Source organism: Oncorhynchus mykiss, chromosome 3 (assembly GCF_013265735.2).
Source record: "Oncorhynchus mykiss isolate Arlee chromosome 3, USDA_OmykA_1.1, whole genome shotgun sequence".
Lineage (NCBI taxonomy): Eukaryota > Metazoa > Chordata > Actinopteri > Salmoniformes > Salmonidae > Oncorhynchus > Oncorhynchus mykiss.
The window spans coordinates 47,963,995-47,989,915 of record NC_048567.1 but is presented as its reverse complement, the minus strand read 5'-3'; the positions used below and the strand labels follow the sequence as shown (position 1 = coordinate 47,989,915).

General features: G+C 41.8%; 2 protein-coding genes across 4 annotated transcripts in view; both read right to left on the bottom strand.

Annotated features, from left to right (window-relative positions):
* Positions 1-8,864, bottom strand: part of LOC110520067 (sodium-driven chloride bicarbonate exchanger) — a 46,034-nt gene extending 37,170 nt beyond the window's left edge. Inside the window, exons 1-2 of one of the 3 annotated variants that reach the window (XR_005047257.1) lie at positions 8,572-8,864; positions 4,252-4,278 (exon numbers count right to left, since the gene is read on the bottom strand). Coding sequence is in view for 2 of the 3 variants with exons in the window: in XM_036974342.1 (XP_036830237.1) it covers positions 4,252-4,278; positions 8,572-8,619 (75 nt within the window). In the remaining variant the exon portion in view is untranslated. Of the gene's footprint in view, positions 1-3,347; positions 3,607-4,251; positions 4,279-8,571 lie in introns of those variants that run through there. The other 2 variants (XM_036974342.1, XM_036974343.1) reach the window with 2 other exon arrangements.
* Positions 8,865-13,077: 4,213 nt separating this feature from the next.
* On the bottom strand, positions 13,078-17,943 carry LOC110520066 (T-box brain protein 1). The gene is given in 7 exon segments (XM_021597077.2): positions 13,078-14,826; positions 15,657-15,718; positions 15,889-16,047; positions 16,307-16,428; positions 16,656-16,810; positions 17,128-17,718; positions 17,720-17,943. Coding segments are annotated over 7 exon segments (2,019 nt in total). The 5' UTR covers positions 17,815-17,943; the 3' UTR covers positions 13,078-13,991.
* Positions 17,944-25,921: the final 7,978 nt, after the last annotated feature.

The following is a 25,921-nucleotide window of genomic DNA, read 5'->3' as shown; positions in this document are numbered from 1 at the left end:
GCCTACTCTATTTAATTGACACGCACACCTGATCTCGCAGGTATGGCTACTGCACTGGAAGCAGCAAGAATGGTGACAGCAACACTTGCTACATTTTGCATAGGACTACAGAATAAAGCCTACCTTTCAGGAGGAAGATTTGCAAGCAGAGACAAATAAATGGGTAATCAATACTTACTGAAAATGAAAAGGTACAACGCTCGCTTTTCATTACACGTGGTAACACGTGTAATGCAGCCAGTCGTATATTCAAAACCGTTCATTGTGTATTCATTGTGTTTGTGGACATCCTTCACCACACAACCATTGATCCAAAATATGAGTTTACTGTGAAATATAATGAGTCCATTGGTTTAATCGCCAAAACACAACATAATGATATCTTCTCAATTTAGTTATTTTAACAACGAGTTAATCCAATAGCAAAAAATCTAAGATACATGTTTCAAAATTGAGCTTTGAATGTAGTATGCTACAGTACTGTAAATTGCGGGTCGTATGCTCATGGGGATGGCAATCATACATCATCCACCTGTAATGTAATCTTGTATTGTATTTTATAGTATTGTCTTATGCTTATGTATTGTTGTGGTACTGTACGTGGCTCAGTTCACAAGAGCATGGCACTAGCAACACCAGATTTGTGGGTTTTATTCCCACTGGGGTCACATACCAAAATGTGTGGACTGTTGTCACTTTGGATAAAGGTGTCTGCTACGTAAATGGCATATATTACAGTATTACAGTACTGTATTGTCCAATGCAATTTTAGTAAAGCAGTGTGTATAGGTTTACCAACTGTTTAAGTGATCATCAATTAAGTGCAATCGGATGAACTAATAGTAAGATGTATTTTAACAAAAGAGAAGAGAATCATAGCAAAAGTAATGAGAGCATTGCGTGGTGAAAGGCAATTACTTTATATGAACATATATTGCAATGTGAAACATGTATTTTCTAGATGAAAAAGTGACTATGATTTTGTGTGTTGTACTTAGTCAATTGAACATGTGCTTAGAGTTTTGAAACAAGCCATTTTGACTTTCTGTTTTGAGTTTTGTATTAAGAGTTGTGAAAATGTACCACATACTTGTGAACATTGGGCCCAGTGACTGAAAAAAACTGTACTCAATAAACTGAAGCCAATTTAACAGGTTATACTACATACACTTGAAATACATTCATAGAAATTGCTTAACATTTTTAAATAGAAGAGTTAGACATAAAGCACCATGTACGCGGTACAAATATTTAGAAACATTGCCAAGAATTGGCATCTTGTACAGAACGTGTACACTAAGAATGATGAAATCAGCTTTATTTTGATGCTGTTCACTAAGATGGTCGGAAACTCAGATGAAACCTACTTTTTTAGTGACAAAAATACGTTGATTTTTGTCTAGAGTATAAGCCAAACAAGTGGGGGGAAACCTTGCTGGCATCAAAAAGCTAAATTTAGCTTAGAATACAGCAGTACTGTACTTCTCTGATTCTTCAGTCAGCACTATGCCCTCTCACACAAAACATACACTTGTGGGATGATGTCGTGTGTGTGAATGGGTGGAGGGACAGTGTAATGACACTGCTTAACTGAAACCTGTTTCGGACATCAGAAGCTCTAATCCAGGACGTCTACGCACAGCTCACTGATGCTGAACCTTCTTGTCGAAGAAGGCGGCTCAGCGTCAGCAAGCCGCACGTCAACGCCCTGGACCAGAGCTAGGACACCAGGGCCAATTTGGATGCTGAAGGACACTGCTGTCCATCCACAGCTGCAGTGGCACATGGGTCAGACTCCATTGCCAAGGCCCAGGGTGATAATCTGAATGCTAATACACAGGAGGGATCAAAGTCTGTGCAGTGCTGCAGGATTAAAGTACAACACTGCACATTTCGCGATACATTACATTAGCCGTTACTGTATTCTGTTACTGCTTCCCGAAGTGTGTTTATGTTTTGTTGTGTATAGCCTTCTTTGCTGTCTGTAGGCCAATGCATATGTTGTGGTGCGTGTAGAGAGTTAAAGTAGTGTACGACTGTTTTAGGGTTCATCTAACTGTTCTCCAGAAGCAATGGCTTGTGACCTACTTTCACACTCTAGAACACCTCTCACTGTGAGGGGTTTCGGACTAACCTGGTGGGCTATATCCACAACTCCTAATGAGAATGACATAAGTGCATAGAAGCATGACATACTGTAGGAATGAGGAACGAGAGAAAAAAGACGACCAAAGGTCGCTAGGCTACAATACATGTCCTGAACAACAGTGGTGAAAATAGGGAGTGTGATGATGATGATGAATAGTGTTGGCCTAACTCACACTGTTTGAGTGGCGTGCGCTCAAAGCAAAGCCATCTTTTAAGAGCAAAGGACTGGAGGATTGCTGGGGGCAGCCAAAGTGATTTCATTGGACGAGGGGTCTGATCCCTGCATATGGCAATGGTCACTCTGGCAGCATCAGCACCAGGCCAGCAGCGTCATAATAATGACAACAACACTGTGCTCAGATGAGCTCAGCTTGGCATAGAACACAACTTACATAGTACAGCGAATACAGTCTTGTTCAACTTCCAATCACTTTTCCCCAACAAAGTTGGCACATCTCGAAGACTCAAGAAAGACATCCAAGGGACAGAGACCCAATAGGCTTTGTAATACAAAATTGCCTTTGCTGGTGCAGAGTAAAAATGAGTGCACTTATCTCCTTTCCTGCATCCCAGGAATCAATGGCTGACACAGCAGGATAGGCTCTCTACTCTCTCTGTTCCCCTCTCTCCTCTCTCTTCTCTCTCCACTTTCCACTCTCCTCTCTCCATTCTCCGCTCTTTCCTCTATCGCTCTCCTCTCTCCACTCTCATCTCTCTTCTCTATTCTCTCCCATCTCCTCTCTCCCCTCTCCTCTCTCTTCTCTCTTCTCTCCTTTCTCCTCTCTGCTCTCTCCTCATTCCTTTCTCTCTTCTCTCCTCTCTCTTCTCTGCCACCTGTCCTCTACTGTATCGCTCTCCTATCTCCTCCTATCTCTCGGGGTTAACATTGTACGCTTACATACAACGTTAACTCTGCCATTAAACTAAAGCCATTCAAATAGTGCGTCCTTGTGTTAAATTTGCCCTTTGACAGGTCATTAAAGAACAGGATACTGCATGCATGATGAAGTCAAGCTGTTTGACATTGAGGTGCACAGATATTTCCAGAAAGGCTATCAGCAGCACCAACAAACGCCAGCATCAAACACACATCCTTTAACCTTAGATAACCTTAAGAACACCCGGAGATGAAAGAAACTCCCAAACACAGAGCAGAGAACAGAGCATACCTTTACAGAGTAAACAGAGCACAGGCATACCTTTAAAGAATAAAAGCGACTGTTGGGATCCAAGCCTCCAGCAGAATGCATGACCTTTCCCTTTCCTCTTGTAGTTAAGAGTGCTGCTGTGCCGAAGAGAGGAGGCTGAGCCGAGCTGAGCTCCGTAGCACCAGCGTGCCTCTGCTGCCGGGACAGGCACACACGCGGCTAAGCAATCTACCCTCTCAACATGCCAGGAACCGACTTACAAACGCACCACTCGCTGCCTCTGTTGATTCAGCCATTTATCCACCAATCCTGCATGAGATTACAGCAGTGACATCACTGGTGTCCAGCCTCTTATCTAAGAGGAAGCTAGCTGGTGCTAAGCCACTGTGTTTCCCTCTTTTGTATGGCTTTCAGTGTATAGCCCCTGTAGCAGCAGCTTGCCATCGCTGCACTGCTCCATACCGCACCGCAGAACACAGAGCATCGCCTTGCGCCTCCCCTGGGGCTGCTGGGAGAGTTCCCAGTATCTGCAGCATGACCTGTCAGCTCAGCCACTCTGGCCTGACCTTGATCTCTCTCTATCTCACCCCCCCTCTCTCTCTCTCTCTCTCTCTCTCTCTCTCTCTCCGTGCTGATTGGAGCTCAGGTAAGCCAAGGGGCAATACAAAAGATGGAAAGCCATCTCACCAATGTAGCCAACTAAAACCCTTCTGTGCAGTGTAGGGGCCTAAGTTCATTATTGTAAATGCTCCATTGACTCCCAGTACCAAAACAATATTTGTTTGTGTATAACTGCCAGGATTGAACAAGGACAACACTGACACTGACAATGAAGGAATTCAATTGTTACGGATTGATTCTATGAATCTATTGTAGTCACACTGGGATGTGCTTCGACAGAGAGACCAGTGAACATTTTCAAGCACTTTAAAAATAAATCAGAGGCTTAACTTACCACACTTCTGCGTCCAGGAGTTGACACCTGAAAAGACAATATTGTTATTATCAGCATTTTTTAGGCAAGCAAGAACATGGTATGAAACCTAACAACTTCAAAAGCAACTGAGTAACCTGTGCAAGGCAGAAGCTGTCCAGCGCCTGCGTCCCAAATGGCACCCTATTCCCTAATCCATTTTGCAGAGCCCTGGTCAAAAGTAGTGCACTATAAAGTAATAGGGTGTAGGGTTGGATGGTATCCAGATTTTATACCATCACACCGTTTCTGTACCATACCGGGGTACACAGTATTACCAGAAGTACACACAAGAGGCGCTATAAAATGAATTAAACAAACATTTAGGAAACAGGGATCTTGATCCAGGAGGGGGTTGAATATCTCTGCTGTAACCAAGAAGCTTGATCTTTGACATGTAACCACTTAGCTAGCAAGTTAGCCAACCAAATGCATAGCTGGAGCCCTGAGCTGGATATAATTTACTTGACACATCTTAGATTTCTTATAGTTATACTTCATTTGTGGTTATAGGTAGTGGTGTAGCACGATACCCCCCGCAGCCCCCGCGGTATTGAAAATCATACCATCGGTATTTCAAAATACCCCGGTATGAACAGTATATCGCCCATGCCTAATAGGGTGTAATGTGGGATGCGGCCTGGTATTCAAAGAGGCTTTTGGAGGCAAAGATGTCCACAAATGCTTCACCTGTGGTTCATCAATCAAATCCGTTTTAGCCACCGGGTCTTCTCAGCAGGGTTGAGGACAGCGAGTGAATTACTTTAGGCCAAATATTTGCTATGGGGGAACCCGGCATATAGATAGCTTTGAGCAACTACCGGACTAGAACATAATGAAAGAATATCCAATATATATGATGATGATGCCTCTGAATATGAGTCTTATATATATATGAATGCAATGAATGCAGCGAAGCCATGTGTGCATATTTCTTTACACTCCACTAACATGTTTTGTAGAAAAGGAGGATGCTCTCATTACAGGTAACCGATGAAGACGCAGGCCCAGTGCAGTCAAAATGCTGTCTTTCCTGTGTTTTGTATCATATTGTAGAGCTGATGAACAGCTGATGAAACTAACACTGTAAAAGTGTGAAGGAATTTGATCAGTGTTAGCTGCTGGTTGGTTGAAAATACAATCTACACAGTACTTTCTAATTAGCAGAGGTGCGTTCAGTTCACTTGAAGGCTCGCTACTTTGCGGTACGGTTTGTACTGAACAACACGTTTCCCAGAAATGTTCTTGTACATTCTTAAAATGGAAAGTCTATTTAATAGACTTTGCGGTACGTTGGCTCCTGATTGTTGGGTATGGCAAAGGTGTGACTTGAAGCAATGAGTGACGTATTTAAAGGGAAATGGCCATGCCGACAGTGTTCCCCAACCCCCAACCCCTCGCTGTTTTTCAACTGGTCGTTCAGTACAGCACCGTTTCCATTCAATGTAATGTTCCAGAATGTAAAAACACACTGAACACAGCCCAGGTTTTGCATGGGTTGAGTTTTGGCTTGCCTGGTGACATCACCAGGCGGTATACTGTAAGTTAATATAGAACAATAACAAAGATAGTTCAAAATCTTTCTGCCAATAACAGCTACTTTCAGATTACATATCCCTCCCCACTCAGACCAGGCAGTCCTAGTTTTTGAGATATTTTTTTTTGTTGTTGCTAAAAGGCTATTTTTGTTTATTTTTGACAATTTTAATGGAAAACTATTAAAGTACGGTATTTAATAGTAACCCAGAAATGATTTGATTTTGAGATGTTTTTTTAAAGGCTGCATTGGACCTTGAAGCTGTCGTTTCCATAAATTGTTTGTATGTTCCTTATAACTCTCTCTTTTTGTTGTGGATTTTTCTGAACGCAAAGTAAATGTATGTGAGCAACAGACAATCAAGTATACATAATCTAATCTAAATCAAATGACTGATGATTGAAGTGTGTGATAAGTGTGTGAGGTGATTGAAAATTAGCTCGTCAAATCACATTTTTGGGCACAGAGATTAGTCAGGAAAATAGTGCTGTAGGCAGAAGCGATAACTCATCATTGCACATGGCTCTCGACAACCCAGATAGCTTTCTGATTCACAACCATTCTAATTAATTGGGTATAACATAGGTACAAGACAGTGTTAAGCACAGGATCAGAACAGGCTCATCCACCTGTCAGTCACCACACCAGTCAATGCAGACAGAGGATTGTATTTTGGGGGTTATATAAAAAGCTGCTTTACTGTCAACAGCAAATGGATAATGAAAACAAATCTCTTCGGAAGTGATTATAGCAGCACAGATGCCGGTAGTGCATAAACATGTTTTGTTTTTAATTTAATCTGGACTAGTTTGCAAAATGTTCAGTGCATCCTTCCTTCCAAATCAAGTCAAACATTATTTGTCACATGCTTTGTAAACAACAGGTGTAGACTACCAGCGAAATGCTTACTTATGGGCCCTTCCCAACAATGCAGAGAGAAAGAAAATAGAGCGACAATATCGAAGTAAAACACGTAATAACAAAAGTAATAATAAATACACAATGAGTAGCGATAACTTGGCTATATACCAGTACCGAGTCGATGTGTAGGGATATGAGGTAATTGAGGTAGATATGTAGATATAACTAGGAATAAAGTGACTAGTCAACAGGACAGATACTATACAGAAGCTGCAGTGTATGCGATGAATCAAAAAAAGTTTGTACAAAAAAGGGTCCATGCAGATAGTCCGGGTAGCTATTTGGTTAACTAATTAACTAACTACTTAGCAGTCTAATGTTGGTTCCGGACTTGGTGCATCGGTACGGTTTGCCATGCGGTAGCAGAGCGGCGAACAGTCTATGAAAAGGGTGGCTGGAGTCTTTGACAATTTTTTAGGTCCATCCTCTGACACAGCCTGGTATAGAGGTCCTGAATGGCAGGGCAGGGAGCTCGGGCCTGTCCTGGGCCGTATGCACTGCCCTCTGTAGCACCTTGCGGTCGGATGCTAAGCAATTCCACAAGCACTCACAGACATGCTAAACTGAGGCTGACATCAGAGGCCCGTGCAGTTGCTGGATATTCCCTTAGGAAGCCCATCACCCCCCAATGCAGCCAAACCAAATACTGTCCCAGTTCTATGCAGTGCAAGATATAAGCAATAAACTATGCTACAAGTTACATTTATACACAAGTTGTTACTTTGCCCACAAGCAATTATTGAATACAATTTTCTGCCTGGTTACAGACACCCATGGTCCTGTGATCCCTGGTCAAAATTAGTGCACTTTGAAGGGAATAGACTGCCATTTGGGATGTATGCAACTTGTCTGATCACTTAACTCAAGGCTCTCTGATCGTTAGCAGGGCACTTGGCAGGCACCCTGAGACTATCCCCAAGGATATGATTATGCAACCTCATAGATCAATCAGGCTTATGAGTTCATAGGTTGCACTAATGTGTCTGTGAATCGGTGGATGTTCGTGTAAACATACTGTACAATCTATTTCCCTGGGTTCATATAAAGTACTACATGACCTTGGTGCATGGGGTCACCACTGGTTTTACCAAATTAAAATCAAATGTCATCTGCCAGAGAAGAAGCACTTACATACTATAATTAGGAAATTAATGAAATGTGTATAGGCCTGCAATGGTGAGCTGCACTCTTCAGTCACAGAAAGACCGCTTTTTTATACAGATTTACTCGTTTATTTATGAGCAATATGTTTATATTCATATTTTATAACCCAGTGGTATAATTTGTCCTGTTTGACTCACCAAATCCTTGTGCAAGGAATTTCCTCCTAGAAGAAAATGAAGAATTCTGTTCTATTATATTCTACATGACACGAGTCTATAGACTATTGAGGAAAAGAGAACTATATCTAGATGCACTGATTTTATAATGAAAACAGGTGGAAGCCTATAATAGAATGTCTTCATAACATCAAATCAAAGCTGTCCAAAATATTTCCTTGACCAAAATTGCATTTCACATTTATGCATAGGTTAGAACGCTTGGTGTGTGAAAAGAATATGGTATATTTTATGCTACTGCAGGTGGTTGATACAACCACGGTAGCAGATTTTTTATATTATTTTTATATACCGGCTTTCCTGATTATCTAATTGTGTCAATATCGCTGGTGATATCGGCTGTGACACTGTAGTACATTCCACATGTTACTTGTCATCATCTAAATCACTTTCACTGCCAAAATATCTGGATCATAACGATGCACGCGGGATGTAGTCAATGTGCGCCACAAAGATAATAACGTCCGCTGAGAGCAGTACAATGGGGGGTGAGTGGCTCCTTACCGTTGGCAGCAGCGGTTCCATTTGAGCTCCTTGGTCCTTGATGTCCATGTTCTGTTGCGTGAACAATAATGGGTCCGTGTGTATGGAATGGTGGTAGTCAACTGTTCTTTTCACTATTTCTGTCAGGTCTGAAAAGTGCGGTGCAGAAAAAAACACGAATTGACACGCTATGGTCACATGTTTAGCAGTCGTGAAGCCCTGCCAGATAATTATTCCTCACAGGGGCGCAGTTTATATTATATCCATGCTAACAAACCATGAGCATCCTTTTTGCTTTGTCGTGACGCGGCAGAATAGATTATCGGGGCCCTTCTCTTTTGCCCATGATGTTGGTAAGGCTACCTTTTTGAACGGATGATGCTGGTAGACTACCGTATCTCATTGAAGTGTTTGTGATTACAAAATGACAATTCTAAAGAACAAAACAGATTCAACACAGGAGACAAATTTACACAACTCTGACTCAAACTACAGTACTAGGGCTAGAAACCAGAGCATATAATGTCATTTTAAATGTCCATGTTATTCAAAAGTCAAGTTTATTTTAAGTGCATTCGTTTTATTTATTCAAATGTGTAATGGGTAGTGTATTAAGGATAGATGTGAATGCATGGCAGTAAATATGTGGCTGAGAAAAAAGTCCATCTACACTTAACATATTCTGCCCCCTCTTGGCTGGTCAATTGCAATGCTCAGGTCATAGGTCATGATAATGTCTCACTTTCCCTAGTCCCCTCCTCTAGACAGCAGCATGCCCTATTCCCACAACAACTGTTGCTTCTCCAAGCCCTAACAGACCATATTACAGTCCAACTCTGAACATTTCTCCATCTCACAACCAGCAGCTCCCCCTGTGCACACGCTCACTCACCACAGAGATCAGGGCCCATCCTCATAAACTGTCTCAGATTAGGAGTGGATCTAAATGGATTAGGATCTCATGGACAGGCCTTGGAGGTTACCAAGATAGGACATCACACTACTCAGACTGGTCACACCTGACCATTACTAGGCCGTGCTCTCGTCATCCAAATTCAGAGTCCGACTTGGCCTTGGTTCGAAAGCATGGCAGCAGCTCTCCTTTGACTCTCAGCCTCAAAGGGGGAGCCCACATTGCCCTCCATTAGGTTTCAGCTGTGCTCCAGTTCCACTCGAAACAACACATCTCTTATGCCCGGTACCAGTCCCATGTCCTCACCATCCACCTCAAACATCATCCCTCACTCCATCCCATCCCTCCTTTCCTCTGGGCACAATACCTGCTGCTAGGCATCATAGAAAATATATCAAGTCATAGAATTGTTCAGTCAACTGGCAGAATTTATGCTGTTTTGACTGATTCATCTGAACTATTGTTCATTCTCATAAAGCGTAGTTTTGGGAAAGTATTTGATGCCCTCTGGTGTATACAAATGGAACGGCATCAATGAGATACACAGATATTGTAGTAGTATTTGCCTTTAGACCAGAATATTGGTCAATAATGATTGTGGAAAGTAATACTGCATTTGAGAATGCCTTGCATAGCTAAATAGTCTTCATATATCTAAATCATCATGACGTGCAGTACCAGTCAAAAGTGTGGACACACCTACTCATTCCAGGGTTTTTCTTTATTTTTACTATTTTCTACATTGTAGAATAATAGTGAAGACATCAAAACTGTGAAATAACACGTATGGAATCATGTAGTAACCAAAGAAGTGTTAAACAAATGAAAACATATTTTATATTTGCGATTCTTCAAAGTAGCCACCCTTTACCTTGATGACAGCTTTGCACACTCTTGGCATTCTCTCAACCAGCTTCATGAGGTAATCACCAGAAATGCATTTCAATGAACAGGTGTGCCTTGTTAAAAGTTAATTTGTGGAATTTCTTTACTTCTTAATGCGTTTCAGCCAATCAATGTGTTGTGACAAGTAGGGGTGGTATACAGAAGATAGCCCTATTTGCTAATAGACCAAGTCCATTTCATGGCAAGAACAGCTTAAATAAGAAAAGAGAAATGACAGTCCATTATTACTTTGAGACATGAAGGTCAGTCAATCCGGAAATGTCAAGAACTTGAAAGTTTCTTCAAGTGCCGTCGCAAAAACCATCAAGCGCTATGATGAAACTGTCTCTCTTGAGGACTGCCACAGGAAAGGAAGACCCAGAGTTACCTCTGCTGCAGAAGATAAGTTAATTAGAGTTACCAGCCTCAGAAATTGCAGCTAAAATAAATGCATCAAAATCTCAACATCAACTGTTCAGAGGAGTGAATCAGGCCTTCATGGACGAATTGCTGCAAAGAAACAACTACTAAAGGACACCAATAATAAGAAGAGACTTGGTTAGGCCAAGAAACACGAGCAATGGACATTAGACCGGTGGAAATCTGTCCTTTGGTCTGATGAGTCCAAATTTGAGATTTTTGGATCCAACCACTGTGTCTTTGTGAGATGCAGAGTAGGTGAACGGATGATTCCCACCATGAAGCATAGAGGATGAGGTGTGATGGTGTGGGGGTGCTTTGCTGCTGACACTGTCTGTGATTTATTTATAATTCAAGGCACACTTAACCAGCATGGCTACCACAGCATTCTGCAGGGATGCACCATCCAATCTGGTTTGTGCTTAGTGGGACTATAATTTGTTTTTCAACAGAACAATGACCCAACACACCTCCAGACTGTGTAAGGGCTATTTGACCAATAAGGAGAGTGATGGAGTGATGCATCAGATGACCTGGCCTCCACAATCACCTGACTTCAACCCAATTGAGATGGTTTGGGATGAGTTGGACCGCAGAGTGAAGGAAAAGCACCCAACAAGTGCTCAGCGCATCTGGGAACTCCTTCAAGACTGTTGGAAAAGCCTTCCAGTTGAAGCTGGTTGAGAGAATGCCAAGAGTGTGCAAAGCTGTCATCAGGTCAAAAGGTGGCTACTTTAAAGAATCTCAAATATAAAATATATTTTGATTTGTTTAACACTTTTTTGGTTACTACATGATTCCAAATGTGTTATTTCATAGTGTTGATGTCTTCACTATTATTCTACAATGTAGAAAATAGTAAAAATAAAGAAAAACCCTGGAATGAGTAGGTGTGTCCAAACTTTTGACTGGTAATACACGTCATGATGATTTAGATATATGAAGACTATTTAGCTATGCAAGGCATTCGCAAATGCAGTATTACTTTCCACAATGTTGACTGGTAGTGAATGTTTGTATTGTCTACCTAAAAGACAATGAACAATAAAATACACAATGTAACATGTAATGCATCATGTTAGCCACAAGATGTCAGTGGTGCAGATACTGTATAGGCTTACAGGTCCTGAGTAACAGGGGGGGGGGGGGGGGGGGGGGGGGGGGGGGGGGGGGGGGCTCAGAACCCCCCAATGAGACATGAGCCCCCCTAAATGCATCCGGCATTTACAAAATTACACTGATTGGCCCAAGGTGGGAGCTATAGTAATTCACTGAAATGTGTTAGTCACATGCAATATGTAAATTGGCCCGGGGGGTGGGGCTCTGCATGGGGGTGACATATTTACTCTTGTTGCCTTGTTTCAACTGGTCCCTCACAGTTTCCAGCTCAGGACAGACACAGCTACATTTTCGTCCCCTATTTCAGCCCCCTTTCAGGTGTCCCGAATTTTCTTTGTGCAAAAAATGATCCATTTGTCAGCAAGAAGCATTCATTAATTCAGGCTATAAGACTGTAGTTCTAATGACAATCACTGAATGTCATTACAAGTTTCGGTGTTTTGTAACAGATGTATTTTTCCATTCATCTAATGGCTGATGTAATGCTTGGATGCTGGAATTATTTTGGAGTAGACAAATGTATGCAGGTAGCATACTTGTTGAAGTGATTATGTTAGACAATCAGATGAAAACATCATGACTGGTTGTGTTCATACCACATTAAAAGGAAATACATGTTTACTATTAAAATACATGTCTTAACTATTAGGCCCATAAAATTATGTGACATGAACTCCCGTGAAAAAAAATGTGACCACTGAATGTCACAGTATAATTCGCACTTGGGCCCGTCCCTGAATGGGGCCTTTTGCCTAATTTTTGATCAGGCAGAGTTGACCCCTCTGTTCAAAAGTAGTGCACTATGATGCCATTTCACTATGATGCCCCCCCCCCCCCCCCCCCCTCTCTCTCTCTCTCCGTGTATACATTTGAGTTGAAAAAACAATGAATAAAAAAACTTCGAGTTCACTAAGATGCGCTCGTATCTCGCATTTTCGCATAATTTCGCACCTTTTCGGTAATGTGGTCCGGAATCTCGACTCCCTTCTGTGCGAACTTGGTTTTATGGTCCCTGCTGTTTAAAGCCCGTGACTTCCAGGCCTACCTATATTAACTTGTAATTAGCCACAAAATGCAAGAATTTTGCCATTCTATGAAAAATTGGTAACTTATGTTGGAAATGTTTTCGGTACGTCACGTTTGGTCCATGCATAGGCTACTGTGGATTTAGAAGGATGAAAGCATCTTGGTCCAACGTTTCTATAATTTATTGCAATGAAGCACATTACAGCAGATACAGAAGCTTCCACATACACTAGTACACAATCTGTAAAAAATAATGGAAGGTCCGAAAAAGACGTAAAAATTACAACATTGTTTTTTCCCCTTATTAATGTAGCCTAGTAAAAAGTACACTATATCAACATTTAAAACGTTTATTACCACACCTATAATGAATTTCCATCTTATTTTGCGTAAGATAAAATGGCTGCGTCCTCAAATGTCTAACATCTGGATATTTTGTACTGACACTGTGATTGAACATGATGGGCAAAGAGTAGCCTACTACAATGAGTTTCGAAATAATTAGGCTACATATCCTCCGATCTCGCTCCTACCAGTAAAATAATGCTACACAACGACATAGCCATCATAGACTCGCAATAGTTATTTTTTTGTTATCTAACACATTGTATGAGATCACTTGTTTATAGTATAGGCCTACGATATGCGTTTTGAAACACAACCAACGAGTATGTCTACACTTAGAAATATTACAAATGAATTCAATAGTTTACATTAATTTCACAGTATCACTAAAGGGCTAAATATTATGTACATTATTTTCATAATTACAATAGACAATTGCTGTTGGTGAAAAATCTTCAAATTAAATAAATAGCCTATTGTATTAAGGCCTATCAGATAGCAAACTAATACTGTTAAATGGAAGAATCTCGCCTAAATTTGCCTAGTATGCCTATGCACTACGACGCAACATCTTTAAATCGTTCGTCAATGTTGGCCCAAGACAGGGTAGGGTGTGCATTGCAACTGATAGGCCTGTCCGTTGGATATTATCAGTTGGATATGGGCTACAGATAGATGGATCTAAAAAATAACACATGGGTCATGCGTTTTTTCCCCCCAGATGTATGGATGTTTAACTGTGTGGATAGAAACTATAGTAACCAATGTCCTTGGCGCAATTTTTCTCACACTCTCTTGGCGCCAACATCTCAGATTTCAACTGGGTTTCCGAAACCGGTGTGGCAGACGGTGAAATTCTTCTCCGTTTGGCTTGCTCAAAAATACCAGAATCACTTGAATCAATCGACTTGATTGAAGACGGCGTCTCTATCCAGCTGGATTCGGATAAGTCTTTTGGTTTTGCCTCATCGGACCCTCCGATGGGTGACCTTTCTGTTGGAATGGTGTCGGCGTCATCAACCAGGTAGTTAGAGGTGCCTGATCTGCCGCCAACAGAATTTGTGGGCCAGCAGGATAGAACAGGACTTGACTTACTGCAGTACTGGGGTGGTGTGCGTGTGCCCCAACCGGATGGGTCGGCATAGTAACCGAGAGGTCTGCTTGAGCACCCTGCAGTGGGCAGGGGAAGGGCCTTTACTCCAGCGGCTGCATATGACAGCAGGGTGGCCGCGTTACCCGCAAAATCAGCAGCCGCGGCGGCATCGTATGCCGAGGCGGCAAAGTCCAGTCGGTTATTGGCAGGGGTGACAAACCATCGCTGCGGGGATGCAACTGTGGGTTCTTCGGTTTGTTGCGGGGATAGCAAGCTGTTACTAAGTGGGACGCTGCGGTCCGTGCCAGGACCAGTCCCTACGCCAGGGTGAAAGCGAGATTTGGCATAACTGCTGACAAATTGGTCCTGTAGGAAAGAACCAGCCATGGCATATCTCGCACCAGGCATGATCTGAGAGCGAGGTGAGTCACCCGGTGATGGCGTTAACCGGTCAATGTCGCAACCTGTGTAGACACTGAAAAGATGAGGGAGAAACATACAAACAAACTATGAATCATGAGAAATATCCGTCACTGCCAATGTGCAAGAATGGAAGAAACTTTCACAAATGCTAATTTGATACAAATGCAGAAGGAACTAGGCCTAGGACTACATACATTTTTTGGGGACATCATCAAATAATTATTATCATCTAACCAGTGGCCTGATAAAAAGTCACCATAATGTGGTTATTATAGTGGACTGATGCCTACTGCAAATTATAATTAGGCATATGCTTATTAATGTGTCCCCATTCAAATTAAACGGAAACTTGAACCTTGATAGGCTTATTCGTTATCGATGCTGATCACATTTTAAGATTATTGATATTGAAGAGCCAACGTGGACACAACATATACTATATACCGATCCTCGCACCCAATGAACGCACGTCCCAAGAATTTGATAGGCCTATATCATATATGATACGGATACGGCTGTATATATGGCTTCTCATGAATAGCCTATTTTGTTCATTTGCAATAGCCTAACGAAAAGCCTAACAATCTCACAATATAACGAAAAACTTGCTGTATTAGAAATGTTGGTTAAAAGTTTTCCTGCGATTGAAATTTCTTTAGATTAAAATGTAGCATGAGCAAAAAATAATGAGGCATGATTAGGCCACACGTAATTTACATTAAAAGGATCTCTATCCTTTGAATTGCCTCAAATGGGTTCTCCAATTAATTTACCTGTATCATTTAATTTAATTTCTAATCGGAGAGAGGCAGAACCAAGCAAAACAAACTGGATTAAACACAAACAATAAAAGCACAAATAGTAATTGACAAATAGTCTTACGTGTCATAGTTGTCCCGAAATCCTTTAGCAAATGGATTGTGGTCGATTTTTAGCTGCGTAATCTGCACAGAAAAAAAAGGCAGATTTGAACGAATAACAGGTGCTTGTTGTTTTCTACCGTTCCAAATCCTAATATACCGAAGGAAATGTGCTTTTGGATATAGGCAACAATACTATAATACTTAACGAATGGAATTATCGTCAATAAAAATTTTCTAAATGATTTTCTTACGTCTGTATTCTGGTATGCTGTGACTGCGATAAACTGTGTTTCTGGGAAAGTGAACGTTTGTACTCTTCCAGGTTGGCTGGAGTCCTCGGTTCCATCTTCGTTGACTTCCACTACATGGAGCCTGGGTTGGTACTTGTGAAGGGATTGTAGAACCACCATCTGGGGGTACAAGGAAGATATTCCATAAAATGCCTTCGTTTTGAAGAAAAATAACACCTTTTATAAAAATTGTTATTTAGATTTTAGATTATGATAAATTATTGAGGGGGAACATAGTAAGCGAACTATTATGTAACTGCAGGTGTGAGCACAACAAACTCTCCTTATTCAATAGTTGAGGGTCTTTGAACGTTTCTGGTCGTACTATTTAACGTTTTGTTTTATAGCCTGTATCTAAAATTAAAATGTCGTAGCTGACCTGTCCCGTGTTGTTTGAACCTCCTTTATTGTTCGTTAACTTCAGCTTTCCAAATGAGATTTCTTGGCGCATCCAGTGCGCCCCGGTGTTTGGAGAGTCAGGGTGCATATACACCCTGTTTCCTGTGGAAAATAAAGGCATTAAATACATTGAAATGCACTGCTATTAGAAAATATCATACAAATATGGATTTTCAATTATATTAATTAGATCATATATTTGTTTGGGTTGTATTAGTTCAATGTTGCGTGTTAGCTTGCCATTGCAGAATCAAGGCCTACGTTTATCTTAATTATCAACCATTATCTCTACTGTATACTTCACCGAGATGTAGACTACAGGAACGTACCTGTCACATTTGTATCCGCTTTGCCACATGGTACCCACTTGCCACCTTGGAATCGCCAGTGATTTGGATCAGCAAGAATAACATCCACAAATATATTGTAGTGCGCCGTCGGGTCGAGACCAGAAATATTGAAACTCAAAAAGGGGAACATCCGTCTGTAATAATACAAAGAATAATCATATACATGTTGTGCGCTGATGTGATATCAGGCGATGTGTCATGCGTAACAGACCATCACTTTTGTTGATCTATCACATTGTGAAATCATTTGTGAAACAATCTAAGAAACTATATAGTCAGTCAAACATGTTCAATTATATTGAGAATATAGACAATATTTTGAACGAATTACAATTGCAATCACCTTCCAGCCCCCCCCCCCCCTAAAAAAAAATATGCGTATTAGGCTATTATCACAATATTTGCCTCCAGACTTGTGGTGAAAAGGATGTAACTGGAGAGGGATACCTACCGTCCTTGTTTAGTGATTATCATCTCTGTTTGATGTCTGTGAAACTTCAGCCACAGGGCCCTGTTGCACAGATATACCTGCGCTTTCCCAGGCACCAGCCCAGCTTGCGCGGAGGAAAACTGGTAGAATGCCGCTCCTTGATAAGTGTGTCCATACTGTTGCGCGTATGGGTAACCCGCGGTTGGGTAGCCTTGCGGGGAGCTGTTGGTCAGAAGACTGTTGTACGCTCCATTAGTGATGACTGGATGGTGGGCCATATAACGACTCGGACTCCCAATAGAAAAAGCCGGGTGCGCTGGTCCATGTTGACTCGGATAGGGGAACATAGCACTTGGAGTTGCTGCGACTGACTGTGGTTGGTTAGATTGAGAAAGGATATACCTTTCTCCTGAAGATCCATCGAAATTATGACGAATTTCAGAGACTCCGTGGAGATCAGGAGAGAGTTTTCCTCTCTGGACGTCCCCTGATGCGTCCTTGGAGTCGGAAAAATTGTCTGCCTCTGACTGATTCGTCATCCCCATGGAATTTTTTTTCAGAGGTGAACTTCTCTCCAGGTTGTCACTAGCAGATATAATAGTATGGTCCTGCGAGCTCAGATCCATCGGAGCATGGGTAGCCACTGCCCACATTCAGACATTTCTTGGATAGTACACTAACTGGCAAGATGCAATTCTCGAGCTGCATAGCTCTCAATGACAAACCGCTATTAAGGCAAACTATATGTAAGCTTTTGTCCACGCCTAATAACTCTAATCTAGCAAACGAAAAAACGCCTTCCTATGGTTTGAGGCACTTTGAGTAAGAGAGCAAATAAGCCAATTGACACCATCCTGCAATCAGGAAGGATTTGCTTTTCAATACGCTTCCTTGCTAATGAAACAACTATTGCTATTGGTTAGCTCAAGACAGTAATTTAATAAGACAGCTCTTAATTGGGATAATCATCATGGCTTTTGTGCATAAACCCCATTTGCGTGTAGAGACAATCAATCAGCATCATGTCCTAATTTGATCAAATTAGAACTTTATGTGATGTGTATCACATCTATATGTTAACTATTTCATATCTTTGTGGTGCATTTCCACATGCTCATGTTGGTTGTAGAAACCAATATCAATACAAATAGTCGTGCCGGAAACATACAATTATTATTTTCCCCTGTAGATTTTGACATTATTAAGGAAAACGTGCGTTATTTACCTATTAATGTGGTAAGAGTGGTAAAGTATGTTTACCGGGGAAACAAAAATCTATTATTAACACAGTAAAAATGACAGGCAATGGCAGGCAGTGCACTTCATGCTTTAAAATGTTTGTGATATAGCGTGAAATCATGCCGTTCAACTGAAGATGTGTTTATGAGTCCCAAGGCAGGTAAATATTTTATTACCCTGGTCTAAAGTTTTGAATCGGAGCACTCCACGCGAGTGCCCTGACAAATAAAACAACGTAATCAAAATCAGCAAGAATGAAAAAATAAAATCACCAATCAAATAACATTCTGAAGATAATTTTAAAATTCGATGGACTTGAGACAAAGGAAGTTATTTCACCCAATTTGTATTTCAGAATTCTAACAAATGTGTTTAAATCTTAAGAATTCGTGCGATTTTGTTGAATGATATGATAAGATATCACTGTAATTATTAAACGAGTGGACTCTTTTGAGTTGTATTGTTTGATTAGCAGTTATATAACTAATTAATTATGCACAGGGGGGGGGGGGGGGGGGGGGGACTGATATTCCTCTCAAGTATATAGACTAACTATAAAGGGAACTATTCTGCAGAAAAAGGTCGATCTCATCTTGTCATCTTGACTATTTTTCAGTATTAGAGCTTCATTGATGTGTGGCAGTGTGACGGGGTCATTGAACAAAATCCAACATGAATGTTGTAGTCCAGAATGAGCCAAGTCGATGCTGTGTGTTGCTTTACAAGATTGGCAAAACTCCACATTTTACTTAAGTCTACTTATCGATTGAAATACGTGAGACTAATCCAAATATGCATACATTGACATTTTGTTTTGATAAATATCACAAGGCCAGCCCCAAATTCTATAAACATTTCGCAAAAATCAAATCAACTATTATTTATCACATACACGTATTTAGCAGATGTTATTGCGGGTGTAGCGAAATAATTGTGTTCCTAGCTCCAATCTTTTCTTGAAGTTCATAAATTGCATTGTGTTTTTATGCTCCACGTCAACACAATGTCTCCGAAAAATAGCATGTTCCTCAACATGTGGGCATTGCAAAGCTCATTGGTAGAGGTCATGATAAGACAACATATCGTTGTTCTAACATCAGACCCGGCTGCTTGGCTGCCATTGTCCTCCTCCCCAACCCTCAACAGCTTGAAATAGAGAACTCAACTCAGTAAACCATGTGCAGTGTTCACAGATGTGTGTTGACTCAGAGGGATCAGCACAGCTGATTACATTATTGAATGCCCTTACCATACACTTCTGGTAGACCCTTGCAAGTTCAGAAAATGCATTTATCAAGAAAGGTGTGAAAACACAATGCGAACAATCAGAAGAAGTGCTGTGTAGCTGCATGGTTAAATACCATTCTTACAGGTCAAGACAATTGACTAGTGAAAGTGTCGAGGATAAGTTGCTAATAACTGAAATAGCCAGCATAGCCTGTCGGGCAGAAATCAGTCAGGTTTGAACCGGAGTAAAATATACGGAATACTTTTGATGTGTAAAAAGTTCCTGTGTTTTCTTGAGTCATCAACATTATATTTCCCGAGGGAAAACAGCCAGGCTTGAAATGAAGTATCAAGTATCAGCATACTGAACATCACTTTGAATAAATGTTGCATTCTGTTTCAATAAAGTTGCATGAAGTCTGTGTTAGAACCATAAACAAGACAAATTGAACGGTGCAAAACCACCCCCCATCTATGGTAGTGGGGTATCCAGAGGGGTGAAAGGCTTTGCATTCTAATGAAGAGCCATGCATCTGAGGCTAACAAGAGAGGTCATTACAGCAGGGCAATAGGCTCCAGTCATCTATTCCTGTAAAACGTACAAGCATGGGCTTGCCTGTGCCTCCAACCAGGAGCTGGTGCAGGCCTTCCCATCCTCATTACAGCATTATGGTTCACTTCCATCACTGATCTTTAATAAGCAAACTGGGCTTGCTTTTTTTTTCTCTCGAACCAACCAATGGTTGAATCATCCATGCAGCAGCACCATAGTTTGTTTTCTCCCCACGCTCTATTCCCATTTGTTTGTTATTAGCCCCAGTACTTTGTTCTTATTAGCCCAGCTAGTGGCCATAACCACAGAGGGAGCAGGCTGATTATCCACGTCACGGCCAGTCAGTCCCTCAGGAGGTCATTGTGCAGGTTAAGGAGGGACCTCAGGCTTGGCACACACCCTCCTCTGACCAGACAATATGAAGACAATATGAAAGAATGAAAGTTGAATCTGTTATAGCCATAAGCATTATTTAAATGCATGGTTATAATGGGAGATATAATGAACAATACTGCCTGCTAATTTCTTCAGTTCAACCCATTTGATATCTCTTTTCTAAAATATATTTTGTAAGAAACTTTACCTGTATGTCTATGGACAGCTCATTCAACTAAAGTTAATGTCCCCAAAACATCCTATTACACAGCAAATTGGCCAGTGTAACATTTCTAGAGTTGATTCACAAGTTAAATTAATTCTGCAAGAGTGATGGTGTTAATATCCAGAGTTCATGTTTTACACTGGAGAGTAAAACAGTCCCATCAAAACCACACCCATCATTATCATATTTCCCAGCATGCTCTGCATGTAGATTTTTTGGGATTGTTTTTAATATCTGTATTTTTGCACATACATTGATTGATTCATCTCATGCTACACAAAGATAAATAACATAATTGTTTTCTAGGCCTCCCAAGTTGCGCAGTGGTGTGCCACTAGAGATCCTGGTTCGAGTCCAGGCTCTGTCGCAGCCGGCCGCGACCGGGAGACCCATGGGTAGGCGCACAATTGGCCCAGCGTTGACTGGGTTAGGGGAGGGTTTGGCCGGCAGGGTCGTTCTTGTCCCATTGTGCTCTAGCGACTCCTGTGGCGGGCAGTGCACACTGACATGGTCACCAGGTGTACGGTGTTTCCTCCAACACATTGGTGCAGCTGGATTCCGGGTAAAGTGGGCATTGTGTCAAGAAGCAGTGCAGTTCGGCTGGGCTGTTTCAGAGGACGCATGGCTCTCAAACTTCGCCTCCCCCGAGTCCGTATGGGACTGCGATGGGACAAGACTGTAACTACCAGTTGGATACCACGAAATTGGGGAGAAAAACATGTGTGTGTGTGTATATATAATTATTTTCTAAACTAACCCAATCAGTTAGTTAGATTTATAGCACCAGTTACTAAGATGGTTGTTCTGGTTTGAAAGGTTTATATGGTCTTTTTTATCAAGTTTCCCAACCCTGACAGTCATTCTGAATGCAGGCTGCAGGGGAATAAAAATTCCAACTGTTGGATATCCTAACTCTGTTCTGGATTCCAATAGGAATTACACATCACTTTGTAAACCAGAATATTGTGACTTGCAGGCTTGTTGTGGCCTGCAAACCAGGAGTTTCCTAACACCAATGTGTTAGGGTAAACTAGGCCATCAAAGTAACACCTTATGATATATGTAATGTGTTGTCATAAAGTAAAATGTTTATGATAACATTCGCCTTAGATACTAATTTGGTGAAAACCACATGCCTTTAATAGGAAAGAATTCAACAACCATATCTCTGTCACTAACAAATACAGTCATGGGTGGTAACTCTACAATTTACTTTAACAGAAAAGGCATCATGGGAAATGTGCAAATTTAGCTTTACACCAAACAGTGTTAAAACAACACCCGGAATGACTTACTGTCACAGTATTTTTGTTTAACACTAATATGAGTTAACTCTAGGTCAGCCGTGGTGTTAAATATAAATAACACTGGCAAGTGTAATGCAGTTTTAATTTTGACGCTATGGAGATGTATATATAACTATAATCAGAGTACTTTTTACACTCTGTAGAGTGGGACCATATGTTATCTGAGAAAGTGTTAAAATTAAATCTTTAAGTGTTGATTTAACACTGCAAAATGTACTGTGTACCATCAATGAAAGCATAAACGTGAGTTACAGTAAGGGGAGCTGTCCAACCGCATCAACAAATCTGCCTATGGTTGCTAGCCAGGTCTCTTTATAAGGTATTAAGGTATCTCCTTTTAACAATTATTGTAAATATTAAAATACATAATAAGACATATGAATAATCTTTGAATATTTTAACTCTGAATTTTCAGTCAGGAACAGTATCATCCTTTCCCTTGATGTCCCAAAGAACTATGTTTGCCACCTGGGTCTAATCTAATCAATGTGGATGACAAGGAGAGAAAAAGCCTGAAAGTGAGCACCAGCTCAGGGACTTTACCTAATGCCCGGCACTGTCACATCAATGATGTGATCACAGCACACAAAATGACAACAAAATTATAGCCAGCAAGGATATGGGGACAGAGTGTGCTGCCCCAGTCAGATGCAATTCCTTTTTGTGACTATGAAATGGCATCTCTCTTGTCGGATGGGTAAACATTTCCCTGTCAGGCCAGTAATAAGGAATGAAGCACACTGAGCTGAACTAAGAGGATAGAGCCAAGGTTATTTGTGATTCATGACAGGTAGTGGCTTATATTACAGTGGCACTAAAAATTTCATGGGAATGCATTTAAGATGCCCTTTAAGTTATTTATATGTTGTTTGCCAGACATCACATTGGAATTTTCATCAATAAATCAAGTTAGTAAGTAAGTATTTCTCTTTTTCTCTGCCGTTTGAATAAGAAAGAGAGGAAGCAAATAAATCCCCCCTAAACTTAATTAGTCCAACAAATTTCTCTTTAGCCTTTGTTTGTTTGACGCTAACATAAATGTTGGCCCCTGTGGTATCCTGCAACCACAGATCTCCCACTGTCAGAAGGAATCAGGGTGCACTTTGGGTAAAAGACAGCTGGTGGTCTGCTAAGGGGCCAGGTGGACAGTTGTGGCTTTTAAAGCCTTATTAGCCATCCTCCCGGCCATGTCATCCCAAGAAGTGCACTCCTATAGCCCTCATTATTGATGTCCTTTTGGGTCCTCAAGTCAGAGATCCCGCCGATTCTTGACCACAACCCTTTACTTAGCTGTCAGTGAGTTACATAAAAGGGCAGATGACATAAGGTGTCTCTTCGAACCCTCTTGACTCCAAACTAAAATGAAACTCTGGTCACCAAGCTGTAATAACAAGCCTACAAACCCTTGCACTTGGAATCTTGAAACTAATAAGAGACCTAACCTTTTCAGTGCATTGTCAACGATAAAGTTAGTATGAGATCATCATATTAAACTTTCTTATGCACACTGAGTGTACAAAACATTAGGAACACCTTCATAATAACGGTGTGTGGGTAAAATCACTGGGGAACCAAGCCAGGGGAAACAAGCCGTATTACAATTTGTTGTGATAATTGCATTGTTTGCTCTATAACCTGTTAGTTCGTATGCTTTGCCATCGTGATACAGTTGAAGTCGGAAGTTTACATAAGCAAGTTTTCAAGTTTTAACATTTCTTGTTAACAAACTATAGTTTTGGCAAGTCGGTTAGAACATCTACTTTGTGCATGACACAAGTCATTTTTCCAACAATTGTTTACAGACAGATTATTTCACTTATAATTCACTGTATCACAATACCAGTGGGTCAGAAGTTGACATACACTAAGTTGACTGTGCCTTTAAACAGCTTGGAAAATTCCAGAAAATTATGTCATGGCTTTAGAAGCTTCTGATAGGCTAATTGACATCATTTGAGTCAATTGGAGGTGTACCTGTGGATGTATTTCAAGGCCTACCTTCAAACTCAGTGCCTCTTTGCTTGACATCATGGGAAAATCAAAAGAAATCAGCCAAGACCTCAGAAAAAAAAATTGTAGACCTCCACAAGTCTGGTTTATCCTTGGGAGCAATTTCCAAATGCCTGAAGGTACCACGTTCATCTGTACACACAATAGTACGCAAGTATAAACACCATGGGACCACACAGCCAAAATACCGCTCAGGAAGGAGACGCGTTCTGTCTCCTAGAGATGAACATACTTTGGTGCGAAAAGTGCAAATCAATCCCAGAACAACAGCAAAGGACCCTTTGAAGATGCTGGAGGAAACAGGTACAAATGTATCTATATCCACAGTAAAACGAGTCCAATATTGACATAACCCGAAAGGCCGCTCAGCAAGGTAGAAGCCACTGCTCCAAAACCGCCAATAAAAAGCCAGACTACGATTTGCAACTGCACATGGGGACAAAGACCATACTTTTTGGAGAAATGTCATCTGGTCTGATGAAATCAAAATGGAACTGTTTGACCATAATGACCATCATTATGTTTGGAGGAAAACGTGGGAGGTGTCACATCGGAGGACGCTGGAGAGACGAAGCAGGTACGGGGAGTAAAACATGTAATATAGAACGGACATGGAACGAGACAGTAACAGCGTCAGCAAACAGGTAACACAGACAAAAAACAATTAATGCATCAGTAAGGAACAGAGCAGAGAACTGACAAATACAGGGGAGGAAATAAACAGATGAGTGAGTGAGTTCAGGTGAGGGAAGGCAGGTGTGCGTAATTGATGACAGGAGTGCATGATGCAGGGCAGCCTGGTGCCCTCAAGCGTCAGGGGAGGGAAGAGTGGGAGCAGACGTGACAGTACCCCGCCTCTCTTGGGGCGCCACCCGGCGTCCCACCTGGGCGAACCGGCCAAGACATGGGTGCTGGGCATGCCGGTTGGGGCGTGGGAGCCTAACGAACCGGCAGGAGCATGAGAGCCTGGCGAGCCGGCTGAGGCATGGGAGCCTAACATCCGGCTGAGGCAAGACGCCTGTCGATCCCGCTGCAAAGAGGGAGCCCGATGATCCAGTGGAGAGTGACTTGGGATGGGAAGCCGCCGAGCCAACCGAGGCAAGCAAACCTCTCGAGCCAGCCAGGCCGTGATAGCCTGATGGGCTGGCTTAGGCACCCCCAGTTCCATCGGTGGCAGAATCCACCCCGACATCACACAAAAAAAATCCTGGATCGGCTGGGCGAACAAGAACTGATGATCCGGCTGAGGCACAACGTGGGATGGGCGCCATCTGAGCCAACTGGGGCAAGGAAACCTCTCGAGCCAGCTAGGGTGTGGAAGCCCAACGAGCTGGCTAGGCACCCCCGGTTCCATCGGTGGATACCCAGAGCCGATGTCACCATACCAACCGGAACGCCAGTACTCCTCGATGCTTCATGTGTGTACTGATGCATTCTGTCACATGGGATGACGCTGGAGAGACGAAGCAGGTACAGGGAGTAAAACATTTAATATAGAACGGACATGGAACGAGACAGTAACAGCATCAGTAAACAGGTAACACAAACAATTAATGCATCAGCAGGGAACAGAGCAGAGAACTGACAAATACAGGGGAGGAAATAAACAGATGAGTGAGTGAATCCAGGTGAGTCCAATATCGCTGATGAGCGTGATGAGGGAAGGCAGGTGTGCGTAATTGATGACAGGAGTGCGTGATGCAGGGCAGCCTGATGCCCTCAAGCGCCAGGGGAGGGAAGAGCGGGAGCAGACGTGACAGGAGGCTTGCAAGCCGAGGAAAACACCATCCCAACCGTGAAGCACGGGGGTGGCAGCATCATGTTGTGGGGGTGCTTTGCTGCAGGAGGGACTGGTGCACTTCACAAAATAGATGGCAT